This window comes from Thunnus thynnus, chromosome 8 (genome assembly GCF_963924715.1).
Source record: "Thunnus thynnus chromosome 8, fThuThy2.1, whole genome shotgun sequence".
Taxonomy (NCBI): Eukaryota; Metazoa; Chordata; class Actinopteri; order Scombriformes; family Scombridae; genus Thunnus; species Thunnus thynnus.
This window is the reverse complement of record NC_089524.1, coordinates 1,474,846-1,488,446: the sequence shown is the minus strand read 5'-3', so window position 1 is coordinate 1,488,446 and position 13,601 is coordinate 1,474,846. Positions and strand designations below refer to the sequence as shown.

Genomic DNA, 13,601 nt, shown 5'->3' with positions numbered 1-13,601 from the left:
GATAAAGATTTAAAAAGCAACAGAAAGCACAAATAAGTATGACATCACAAAAAAAAAGTCACCCTTTAATGACCTTTTCAAACCGACAGTCAGTTTTATATTGTGTATATTACACACATATGTCAGACTAAGAAGTAGTAACATGATTATATGTTATTAAAACACTAATATGTTCCTGTGGGAGAAGTTAACTCCGTGTTAAACTTCTCACAGCTTCTCCTTTATTTCCTGTCTGAGGCCTCTCTGCCTCTGTCTTCTCACCCAGATTAAGATGACAAATTTGTTTACAACTTGGTGTAATTTTCCCCAAACTCCCCTCAGAGCCTCTTGCTTCCTCCTTCACCAGCGTCCGCAGAGATTAATTCACCCGGTTCAGGGTCATTTTTTTGTCTTGCGATCGGCCGCCGGCCTGCACTGGTCAGCCTCCAGGCCAGAGAGGAAAAAAAAGTGATTTTTAAAAACAGAGGAGGAGTGCAGGGGCTCTTATCTCCTCCAGACGTCTTTTTATTTCATTACCCAGAACTGGAAACCAGCAGAGTTCAAGCCTGAAGTCTCAAGTTTCTTTAACTTCTTATATTCTGCTCATTTCTGCGGCTCTCTTATCTGCACAGACTCATGAAGAGACTGACAGGAAAATAAACTTCAGTATCTGTAGCTCACCAACATGAACAATCAGGCACCAGGTCAAAGGTCAAAGCAGTCTGTGTGCGTTTACATGCACTTCAGTAAACGAGCCGCAGCCACAGCAGAACCTTCCCAACCCAGCCCAACTGTCTTTATTTATCTGAGGATTTAAAAGATATAATTTCAGATTTTGTTCATTAATTTTCTTGTTTAATTGTATTTTTCTACGATATGTAAACACAGTCTCTGTCATCGGGGATTTCTACCTAACTGGGTTTCTTACGTCAAAGCTGATTCACCGCCTCAAAGTCCAAGTTTGACTCTCAACTTAAGGTCCACTTACTGGCTTTTTCCTGAGCTTTTAAACATGCTACATAGTCTTCATTGTAGCCAATGTGGACGAGAAATCTTGAAAGTGCTTCAGATTAAATCATAGAGAGCTAGCATGTCAACAAATCTGTCTCCATGACAACTGAGGAAACTCTATCTGCTGATGAAAGCAGTGTGATGCGGTCGAAAGCTGTGGGAAAATCTCCGTTGAGGTTTGTTCTGTTGAACGGTTTTCTGTCTGTGAACATGTGCAGGATAAAGACTCCAGACAGAAAGTATCACTGACAGCAGAGAGGCAGAATGAAAGATTATTACATCACAATAATTTAATACAACGTCACACTGAAGCTGAAACTGACAGTAAAGACTCTGAGTGCTGCAGATGAACTGATGTTTGAATCATACAGATGAAGAGAAATGAGCTCAGACATTCATGGTGTTTTCACCTGGATTCTCCTGTAAATGTACTCAATTACAACTGGAAGAAATGCATCTTATGTCTTCTCTTTGTGTGTGTGTGTGTGTGTGTGTGTGTGTGTGTGTGTGTGTGTGTGTGTGTGTGTCAGTGGAGAGGGAGTCGTCTCGTGTGTCTTTGCGGAGGTCACTGGAGGTCAACACTCGCTCTCCTGCTTTTGGCTCCATGACAGCGAAGCTCGAACCAACATATCCCGACACAGCAGAGCTAAGCAGGGGTGAGCACACACACACACACACACACACATACACACACAAACACACATACACATACACATACACACACACATACACATACACATACACACACTCACACACACACACACACACATACACACATATGCACCCACACACACACACAAACACATATGCACCCACACACACACACACACACACACATATGCACCCACACACACACACAAACACATATGCACCCACACACACACACACATACACACACACATGCACACACACAGACACACAAACACACACGTGCACACACACAGACACAAACACACACACGTGCACACACATACACACACACACACAAACACACACACACACACACACACACACACACACACAAACACACATACACACACATACACACGCACACACATATACACACACACACATATGAGCACACACACACACACGTGAACACACACACACACACACATACACACTGTCGACACATTTTTCAGCCTCCAAATTATGAAAAAAATCAGATTTTCTGGTGCAGCGACGCTGTTCTGTCCAAAAAAACCTGCATAATTAAAGCATAATTTTCATTTTTTTCAAACAAGCGTCTTGATGCCTGTTCGATGTTGGTCGGCGCAGTATTTACCACTCCTGAACTCCTGGTGGCGCTGTACTAAACGGCCACCTTTTCTCATTCCAGGAACACGTCCTACAGGCTATGTAGTTAATGCTGCCAGCTGTAGATCACAACGTTTCAGAGCCTCAAACTGTGTTTCTGAAACAAACCCGGTAGCTTCACCTGCATGCTGATACGTCACCAAGCAAATATCTTTTTCTCTTGTCTTGGGATTCAATATGAAGCCAGTCTGTTATTGTTCAGGTCTGGAAATTAAACACACGAGCAGTTTTTCATCCATCTTCCAGTTCAAGCAGTGGTCAACAGTGATTTGCTGCGCACACAAATGTCAGTGCAGCTCGGGTCAGAAGCTGCTTTTCCATGGTAATGACTGTTGAGGGGAATATAAATATAGCACAGAAATAAAAGTCCTGACAAAATATACAGCACGAACAAAATAAATAAATACTGTACAAAACCCCATTAAACACATTTACACAACAATCTTAACAGTCTCATCTAATCCTCTCAAACACATCTACATTTACTCTCTATTGCACAACTCCTGAGATAAAAAACATGTTGTCTATTGGTGTGAAGGAGATAAACTGCCACTGTTGTAAATGAACACTTGTAGCCAAAGGACAACAACTCTGCCAAGACTTTTTTGGACTGAGATTTCACTCACTCATAGCTTTTATTTCCTCCTTTTTACAGGCTGCTTTACTCATCACTATTTAAACAACATGTGGATCTAATAATTTATCTAAAAATATTAAACATTTCCTGATAAGATTCAACTTTAAAATGTTTGTCTGGTTGTGTAAAAACAGGAACAGACTCATTTGATCCAAAGAACCTTCCTCACTAAAGGCTCCCACGGACGTGTGGACGCAGGCCTCTAACAGCACTCCTCTCTGAATTATTTCCTCTCTTTTTATTCCTCATTAGCTTTGCTAAGTGGCCAAAACGCCACGCTAACACTTAGCACGCCGCACGCCTGCTCCCAGCCAACAGATGTTAAGTGTCCGAGCTGTCTGACAGCCTCGCAGCGATGTATTACCCTGTTTATTCAGCCAAACGCCGCAGATTAATTGTGCTGTGAAGGCCGGGGTTAGCAATGCTAATTTAATTAGAGCTCTAACACTGCCAGACCTGCTGCAAAAATACCTCAACATGTGAGCAGATTTGTGAGAACATGGAGTGTTTTTCTTTAGTGGTTTCCTCCCTGAAAGGAGCCTGAAGGGTCAGAGGTTTTTATCAAACATGTCGGTCTGTAATCAGCTGCGACTGTCAGAGTCTCATGTTCAAGCTGCTGCAGTCACTCTGCTCTGGGAAACCTATTTATTCCTCTGTGATTTAAGAAGCTATTGTTGCTGAGGCGTTTCTCTCTCTGTGTGTGTGTGTGTGTGTGTGTGGAGAAATGCATTAAACACACACAAATGTACAGACTCCACAGCTGAAGTTGCTTACTTTACAGTTTACAGATTTGTCATTTAGCTTTTGCTTCTAACCAGTGAATTTCAATGAGGAGACGGTCAGAGCAGAGCAGAGATGTAGTGGAGTGTTTGTACTGCAGCAGCAGCAGCAGCAGCAGCAGCAGCAGCACCGCAGTAAAGCTTCTCTTGTAGCTCTGCTGCAGTAACCATATAAATACCAGCTGAGTACTTTACTACATACTCCACTGATAGTACGAGGCGTCATGTTGCAGTAAAAAAATCAATGCCGCAGAGCCTGAGATATCGTCTTTTTTATTCCACACATTGTTATTCCTTGTCAAAACCTGATGCCTACATTACCCACAATGCAACTCAACAGATTGTTCTGCTAGTAGCGGCTAATTTATCCTGCTAGCCTCCAGCAGAGAGGAGGAGCTACAGAGGCCTGCTAACCTCCACACACCGCCCGGATTATTTTTACTTTTCAAATTTGTCGACTTCAGTGCCAACTGATGGTGACTCAAGTGACATCATCAGTGACATCATCAGCTCCTTACACGTCCTGCAGACACAGAGCAACATATCAGTATTCATTCAGAGTTTCTAGCCACCTGAGAAATGATAAAGTTCAATATTCTCTCTTATAATTCTCGGTGGGTTCGTTACTATGGCGACCCCTTTCACATAAACATATTCATGTGATCCATTGTTCAAATGAAAATATTGATTATAGCAGCTTTAAACACCAACCAAAGATCAGGCAGTAAAGGACGATGCTGTTTTTGGCAATGATGGAAGAAGATTTCAGATCCTTTACTTCTAACTAAAAGAAGAAATATTATAGTCTAGAAATACTCCGTTACAAGTAAAAGTACATAAGTTTTAGCAAAATGTAGTTAAAGTACCAATAGTACTCATCATACAGTTGTTTTAATCATAAATACATGTAAGAGCATTTTAATGCTGTAGTTCATCAACATAGAGCCAATTTTAGATACTTTAGGTTGATTAATAGTGATTGATTTTTTTCTTTTCTTTTCTTTTTATGTCTTGCACACAAAGTGCCCGACCCTCCTGGCTTTACAAGACACTGAATGTACAGTTACAGTGGTCAAACCTTTCATTTCATTACAAAATTACAGATTGTTTTACAGCTCGGTCATAAATAAAATATTCTGCCGTCTCTCCCGAGAAATAAAGTCTCACAAAAAAAAAAGGTTCCTTTCCTGAAGCAAGTTTTTCAGAATCATCCAGCACAAAGAAATCAACATAAATGGATATTTTACTAAAAAGTATATCTGTGCCCCCGTAGACAGGACAGTAAACTGCATATATATGATCAATACATGTTCTAGTGTCTTTAAATCCATTCTGTCCTCTCAGGTGATCTATTAGTCTGCAGTTTATACTCAGGTAATAAGACTTCTGCCCCGGTGGCTGAGTGGAAGCTTTAAGAGTTAGGAATATGTTTATAACGCTCTCTTACTACTGTGTAGGAATAATAATATAATAATAAAACGAGACTGAAACAACTCAAATAACATTTAACAACCTCGATGACTTCAGCACTTCATTGGAAATTTGCAGCTTTTTTCAGTTTGCATTTATCTATTACGTTTTTTAACTCTTCTATAGAAAAATTTGTATTTGAAAACTTATTACAGTTATTTACATCAGCATTTATGTCAGTTAATGACCTCTTTTAAACTGGTTATTTCCTTCAAAAAAACATCAAATGAATTGTTGCTTCTCCCACTTTTGTAACACAACTCTTAAAACAGAAACTACATTCACTAGTTTTACCTCCAGGGTTATTTCCCTCAACTCCATTCATTTCATTCCACAACTGTTGGGAATTATGAGTTAATAAGTAATCAATATGCAATGAAAGTTTGCCTTTTCTTCAATTCTATCTCCAGCTCGTCTCTCAGGTTTCTGTTTTTACATTTTAGAATTTTTTTTCTCTGCTGTTCTGAAATTGTTCTTATAAAGTCTGCAAATCTTGACTCCAGTGGGGTTTGTAAGGTTTTCTAAAACCTTTATGGTTATTACATTTCCTCTTTATTCAATACTCTATAGACACACAATCTATCATCCTGAGCATCCAGATCCCTCTGGCTGTTTTTAATACATCCCATTGGCCAGAGGACAAACATGAATCAGGAAGTGGCCTTTGTGGTTTTGGCAAACTGTAAATGTGAATCTGTTTAACAAAATAAGGTCTTACTAGAACCTTTAACATCAGTAAATGATGGTCAGGTGATTTACATCTATCAGCCAGTAAAGAGACGCCTTCTGCCCCAAATCTCTCAGTTCACTCATTTGGGGTGAAAACACAACAAAACACAATTCTTCAAGCCTTCATATCGTCACCTTTTTAAAATAATGGCCCAAGTCTCAGAAAACACAATAAATCATCATCGTGACACTGCACAACAGGCCACTATAATACCGATGATTGATGTTATGATTACTAATATTATGTTCAAATGAGATTTTCATTAAATAAAAACACAAAAGTAAAGAGGATCCTTTCTAATTTTTTAGTTATACACATAATTTCTAGCTGTTAGATTATAATACGGCATTCAAATCTTTCTTAATTAGATCATGTAATGTGGACAAAATGAGACAAAAACTGTGATTAAATATCGTTTAAATGGCAGAAAAGAGTTAAGCTGTCACTATCACTGTCACTGTCACTGTCACTATCACTGTCAATATCACTGTCACTATCACTGTCAATATCACTGTCACTGTCAATATCACTGTCACTATCACTATCACTGTCACTATCACTATCACTGTCAATATCACTGTCACTATCACTGTCAATATCACTGTCACTGTCACTGTCACTATCACTGTCACTATCACTGTCACTGTCACTATCACTATCACTGTCACTGTCACTATCACTGTCACTGTCACTGTCACTGTCACTATCACTGTCACTATCACTGTCACTGTCAGTATCACTATCACTGTCACTATCACTGTCAATATCACTGTCACTATCACTATCACTGTCACTGTCAATTTCACTATCACTGTCACTATCACTGTCACTGTCACTGTCACTATCACTGTCACTATCACTGTCACTATCACTGTCAATATCACTGTCACTATCACTGTCACTATCACTGTCACTGTCAATATCACTGTCACTGTCACTGTCACTATCACTATCACTGTCACTATCACTATCACTGTCAATATCACTGTCACTATCACTGTCAATATCACTGTCACTATCACTGTCACTATCACTGTCACTATCACTATCACTGTCAATATCACTGTCACTATCACTGTCACTGTCACTATCACTGTCAATATCACTGTCACTATCACTGTCACTGTCAATTTCACTATCACTGTCACTATCACTATCAATATCACTGTCACTGTCAATTTCACTATCACTGTCACTATCACTGTCACTATCACTGTCACTATCACTGTCACTATCACTGTCAATATCACGGTCACTATCACTGTCACTATCACTGTCAATATCACGGTCACTATCACTGTCACTATCACTGTCAATTTCACTATCACTGTCACTGTCACTATCACTGTCACTATCACTGTCACTATCACTATCACTGTCAATATCACTGTCACTATCACTGTCACTATCACTATCACTGTCACTGTCAATATCACTGTCACTGTCACTATCACTATCACTGTCACTATCACTGTCACTATCACTATCACTGTCAATATCACTGTCACTATCACTGTCACTATCACTGTCACTATCACTATCACTGTCAATATCACTGTCACTGTCACTATCACTGTCAATATCACTGTCACTATCACTGTCACTGTCAATTTCACTATCACTGTCACTATCACTATCAATATCACTGTCACTATCACTGTCACTGTCAATTTCACTATCACTGTCACTATCACTGTCACTATCACTATCACTATCACTGTCACTATCACTGTCAATATCACGGTCACTATCACTGTCACTGTCAATTTCACTATCACTGTCACTATCACTGTCACTGTCAATTTCACTATCACTGTCACTATCACTATCACTGTCACTATCACTGTCAATATCACGGTCACTATCACTGTCACTATCACTGTCACTGTCAATTTCACTATCACTGTCACTATCACTGTCAATATCACTGTCAATATCACGGTCACTATCACTGTCACTATCACTGTCACTGTCAATTTCACTATCACTGTCACTATCACTGTCACTATCACTATCACTGTCACTATCACTGTCAATATCACGGTCACTATCACTGTCACTATCACTGTCACTATCACTATCACTGTCACTGTCACTGTCACTGTCACTGTATCACTGTATCACTGTATCACTGTCACTATCACTGTCACTGTCACTGTCACTGTCACTATCACTGTCACTGTCACTAAAACTGTCACTATCACCATCACCATCACTATCACTATCACTGTCACTGTCAATTGTAACAGCCACAGATTCTGGAGCCTTTCCACTCTTTGCTAAATGCTAGCTTCATGCTAGCTATTTTGCTGACTAAAGACTGAACAAAAAGACTAAATAACTACGCAATATAACGATTTAGTCACACTCTTGACATTGGCCGTTATACTACAGGGGTAGAATCACCTGATCTGTTCAACTGAGGATGTGGGTGATTTTACCAGAGGTGGCTTCATGAGGAGATGATTTAGGCAAAAAAATCATTTTTGTCAAAACCATTATTTTAGGAAGGTGATGATATGGAACAATAATACAGTTTACTATCTTTGCCTAAACGTATTCCACCACTCTGAAAAACTCAGTTAATATTTCCTCATAGTTATTAACGGTGCTGTCTAAGTTATTTCTGGTAGAAATATTATCCACATCACTTACACAGTCAAGACTACCAACAAGACTGTTGAAATCCCCACACAGATGAACAGCATCCACCCAAAAACCCAAAACCCAAAACAAGGGATAAGAACCAGCTGATCTTGTGGATCCTTCTGGAGGTGAAAATAACGGAACAGTAGCCAGAAAACCTTTTGTAAAGAATTCACTCTGTACGAAGGGATTTCCCCTTCAACAAACAGAAGGCCCACATCAGACACATCAGACTGGAATATGAAGGTCGGACGCTTTGCTCCATCATATTTATTCTGGTAGAAAACTGTCCAGCATCCAAATCAAGGTTATCTTGACTTTCTTTATTATTCATCTCAGCTTTCAGCTTCTCTCAGTTTTCAGTGATAAGATTCAGCCTTCCCAAAACGATATGAAATATCACACTGAAGTTTTTTGTGAATTACTCGACTCGCTGATTGTTATTTGGATGAAATAACTAACTGATTATTTTGGTGAGAAACAGCTGAGAGACCAAGTAGGAGAGACAGAAGCTTCTAGTTACTGATTATAAGGACCAACGCAGCGGCGCTCCGACCGTTTCCTGAATCTGTTTTGCTTGTCTGTGTGTGTTTTGGTGCCAAGTGCAACACGCAGGGTTCTCAGGTGGGAGGAGAGAACGAACAGGTGGAGGGTTTATTCAGATGAAACGGTGTAAACTCAGTTGTTGTTGTTATTGTTGTTGTTGAGAACAGACGTCTCAGAAACACAATGTCACTCCGCTGGAGCAAATCTCTTTCAGCAGATGCACAGAAATAACAGAATAATACTTAAAATATACATTAAAAATCATGTTTTATTGTTGAAATGCTTTACATAAAATGTGATGCCACAGTATGAACATATACTGCTGTTAATATATGTGACAGTTTACAACATGAGAGGAGAATTAAGACTGAAAAAACACAACAGCTTTATTAAAGTATTATTTCATTATTTATTAAAATAAACAGCAACATGTTATATGTTGTGTGTAAACATGGAGCTGCACCCCCTCATCCATCACCGACTCTCCAAGCATGATGATGGCGCCGCCGACGTATTCGCCTCATTAGTCTGTGATTTGAGTGTCTTAAACTCGTCCTGAGCTGAGCTCCGTTCACGCTGCTGTTTCAGCTTCTTTATCAGTCGTATTGTACACAAACATTAGACAGAATTATTCACTATTGACTCGATAGATTTACTTTTTCCTCTGAGCTTGTGAACAAGTTTCTTTCACAAACTGCAACTTATGTGCCGTAGCATAGTGTCCCCAGTGTCCCCAGTGTCCCCAGTGTAACAGTAATAGTTCTGCATCATATTATATAAAGGTATCATGTGTTTTTTACAATAATACACTTTATTTGTATATCACCTTTCACACAAAGTGCATAACTTAGAATGTTAAAATATATTATTTTATGTATTTTAATCTTAATCTGAAAAGTAACTATAACGCCTGGGACACACTGGATGCGTGAACCTCAGCAGTGCGTGTGCGTCACTCAACTGCAGGAAGCGTGTCTGCTGCGGTGCTTCTGCTACTGGCAGCCCTATCTCTCTATCGTGTTCCCAGTCTGTTTCTGCTGAGAACCGCGTGCGCGTCATGCAGAGAAGATAGACGAGACCTCGAATCTCTAGGTGACGCGACGTGTGTCTCACCTGGGCTGAGTGGCTGCTCTAACCTGTTAACATGGACGCTGAAATGAAAAGCAAGAGGTTCCACGACGCACACGCGCTGCTCACGCATCCAGTGTGTCCCACGTGTAAGTGGTAAATAAATGTAGTGGTGTAAAAAGTACAATATTTAAGTACTAAGTGTCAAAAAAGTACCTCAAAATTGAACTTAAATATAGTACTTGAGTAAATGTACTTAATTACTTTCCACCACTTTTTTTTTATTTAAAAAATGTTAGTAAAACATTGTCTGTCATTAATTATGTAAGTATTAGTCTCCTGGTAAAGTGCTACTAGACATCCTACAGTAGTATTACTGAACACTTGATGTGTTGCAGCATTGTATTGCAATAGTAGAAGTTTTAATGCAGTGTTTTACTGGCTGAATTGTAATCTGTGTGTGTGTGTGTGTGTGTGTGTGTGTGTGTGTGTGTGTGTGTACAGATGCAGAACTGAGGGCTAAATGGGAGCAGGCTCTGGGACCAAACTACCAAGTCCTGGTGAGACCAAACACACACACACATATAGATGCACAGTTTCACCGATAATGTTGTCAGTATGTCAGTATTATAATGCTCTTTAGATAGTGACTGTGTGTGTGTGTTTGTGTGTGTGTGTGTGTGTGTGTGTGTGTGTGTTCAGGTGGTGAAGTTGGATCCTGTCATTGAAGACGATGCAGAGCTGCAGAAATCCTCCAAGGTGAGAAACACTCTTTATAAAGCCCAACATCACAAATCCCATATTTGTTGTTGTCTCAGAAACGACATGAAACATCACATATTGTTACTTTTACTAATGGATTTCTAAACTTATTTTGCATTGAATGACTGTATGTAAAGCTGGATATTCATTCATTCATCCATGCAGTTATTATGAATGAAAATGTAAAATATAGATAGAGAGCTGCTCAGCTTTATTATTGTGGTTGTACGAGGGGTTTTTTAGGGGAAAATAGTTTTTATAGAATCTTCTCAACATCTTCAAATCGTCTCCTTCACAGCTTTTCATAGTTTCATAGTTCATTAAAGTTGTTTTTCTTTTCTTTGTGAATCAAAGCTGAAGGTTGAGATAATAAATGTATTACAAGGAAACACATTGAATCTCTGCATGTTTGACCTTGTGCTGCTTATGTTCATCTGACAGCGTTCAGTTCAAAGTGTTACACAAATGTTTTAGGTCTGACTTCATAACACTGCTGTGGTAACTTTTACAACAAAGGTAACTGGTGTTTATTCAGACGTGAGACCAGCATGTTAAATGTGCAGATCTGAAAGGGGTTTTAGATATTCATCTGGTCATTTTGGAAGCTGTAGTGAATGTGATGCTGGTGAATTGTGTTGCATTATTCTGAAAGGTGTTAATACAGGATGATAGTAGAATCATCTCTCAGTATGGTACAATAACACAAACTACCACTTTGAGGCAGGTTATTAGTTATTTCTGTTGGTCTGCATTAGCTTTAGCTTTCTTCCTCGTGTCCCGTATCGTTTTGTGCAGCTGCTGCCCATCCACACTCTGCGTCTCGGTGTGGAGTTGGACTCGTTCGATGGTCATCACTACATCTCCTCTGTGGCCCCTGGAGGCCCCGCGGACAAACATGGAGCCCTGAGACCAGAGGACGAGCTGCTGGAGGTGAATGCATGAACACTCAGATACATACACTCGCTGTAGGAGGTGATGCAGCTTCTACTGGATGTCATACTGGTTGTTACAGATGTTTCATACACCTGTTCTATAAACAAGCATTACATTTCTCAGCTTTAGAGTTGTTGAAAGATGTATTTTTTTCCTCTTCTAATGGAGCTAGGCTAGCAGTTTCCCTCTGCTTCCAGTCTTTGTGCTAAGCTAAAGGCTAAACACAAGACATAAACATCATATTCCATACGGAGTGCCACAAGGCTCAAGTCTGGGTCCGCTAATGTTTTTGTTTTTTTATACTACCGGGGTCATCGTCCACAAACTCAGTATTGATTTTTATTATTTATGTTGCAGACATGAAACTCTTTAAGATGTTCATCTTCACTTCGTAGAAAGTGGCATCTTTGATATTAATGTAAAGACAATTAAATCAGAGAAAAGTTAAAAGGTTTACTTACTGGTCAACTGATGTTACTGGTATTTGGTTGTTCTATAACATAGAAAGTTAATTTATTTATTCATTTTTTTTTTTATTTATAGGCAACAGTGCAGGTTAATAAAGATTAACATTTTAACAACAGTGTAAATGTTTAACAGCTAATTTGCATCTACAATCCCTGCATGACTAAAGCTTTACAAACGGATAAAAAACTTTATACATAATAAAAACACAACAAAAGAAAGAGAAGAAAAAAACTGGAGACAGTGTATCACAACAATACAATCAGCCAATAAAACACTACAAACAAGTTGTTCATCAATTCATGTCTGAGCAGGTTTTAACCATATTTTATGTTTTATTTTAAAAATGCTTTATGCAGCACAGGCAGAATATTTCAAAAGTTTGCAAACAGAGGTTTGATCTGCTGGAGGCAAAAAGATGTAAAATGTTATTCATGTAGAGAAATTAAAGTATATTTTGGAAGCTTTTCACATCAAATCTTGATCTGATCTTCAGAACTAAATGTTTGTAAAACATATTTTAATTGTCTTTGTGTTTGTAGGTGAACGATGTTCAGCTGTATGGAAAGTCTCGTCGGGAGGCGGTGTCCTTCCTGAAGGAGGTTCCTCCTCCGTTCACTCTGGTCTGCTGCCGACACCCGACCTCTGACCTGGAACCAGAACCGGAGTCTGAACCTGAACCTGACCCTGAATTAGCACCAGGACCAGGACCAGGACCAGGACGACAACCAGGAACCAGCGTGGAAGAGGTGAGAGCATTGAAGAACGTGCCGTCATGATATTAAAGGTGCTGCAACCATTGACTTTATATAAATATGGACGACGCGTCCCCACTTCCTGCCTAAACATCTCCTTTCTGGGAGCGGCCATCTTGCTTGTGTGACATCATTTAGATCCACAGTCTGCGCGGTAGAGCCAGGTGCTGGGATGATGACAGGACACGCCCCCTTTAGCCGTCCCGCTGTCTGATGGAGGTTTGAGAGTTGATGTCATACCTGTCAATCATGACGTCACACCCTCTTTTTATATCGTCAAATAATTAATTAAAAACAAACTTTTCAGAAAAACGAGTACTTGAACAAATATCAGCGTGATAAGAACAACATAAATAACATAAATCACAGAAAACATCTTTGGGAAAAATGTATCTGACATGTACTTTGATTTTTTTAGTTTGGACATCAGCTAACATGGAGGGGGCGGGGCTTATGACCTAGGGGGCGATCCAGATGTTTTGGCTTCACTTTTGGGGAGCTGC

At 39.5% G+C, this 13,601-nt stretch overlaps 1 protein-coding gene across 5 annotated transcripts in view; it reads left to right on the top strand.

Annotated features, from left to right (window-relative positions):
* patj (PATJ crumbs cell polarity complex component) overlaps positions 1–13,601 on the top strand; it is a 155,741-nt gene that overhangs the window by 22,137 nt on the left and 120,003 nt on the right. For all 5 annotated transcript variants that reach the window (XM_067596050.1, XM_067596051.1, XM_067596047.1 and 2 more), the window contains 5 exons: positions 1,521–1,646; positions 10,688–10,743; positions 10,886–10,942; positions 11,741–11,875; positions 12,886–13,092. In XM_067596050.1, the coding sequence (XP_067452151.1) occupies positions 1,521–1,646; positions 10,688–10,743; positions 10,886–10,942; positions 11,741–11,875; positions 12,886–13,092 (581 nt within the window). The remainder of the gene's footprint in view (positions 1–1,520; positions 1,647–10,687; positions 10,744–10,885; positions 10,943–11,740; positions 11,876–12,885; positions 13,093–13,601) is intronic.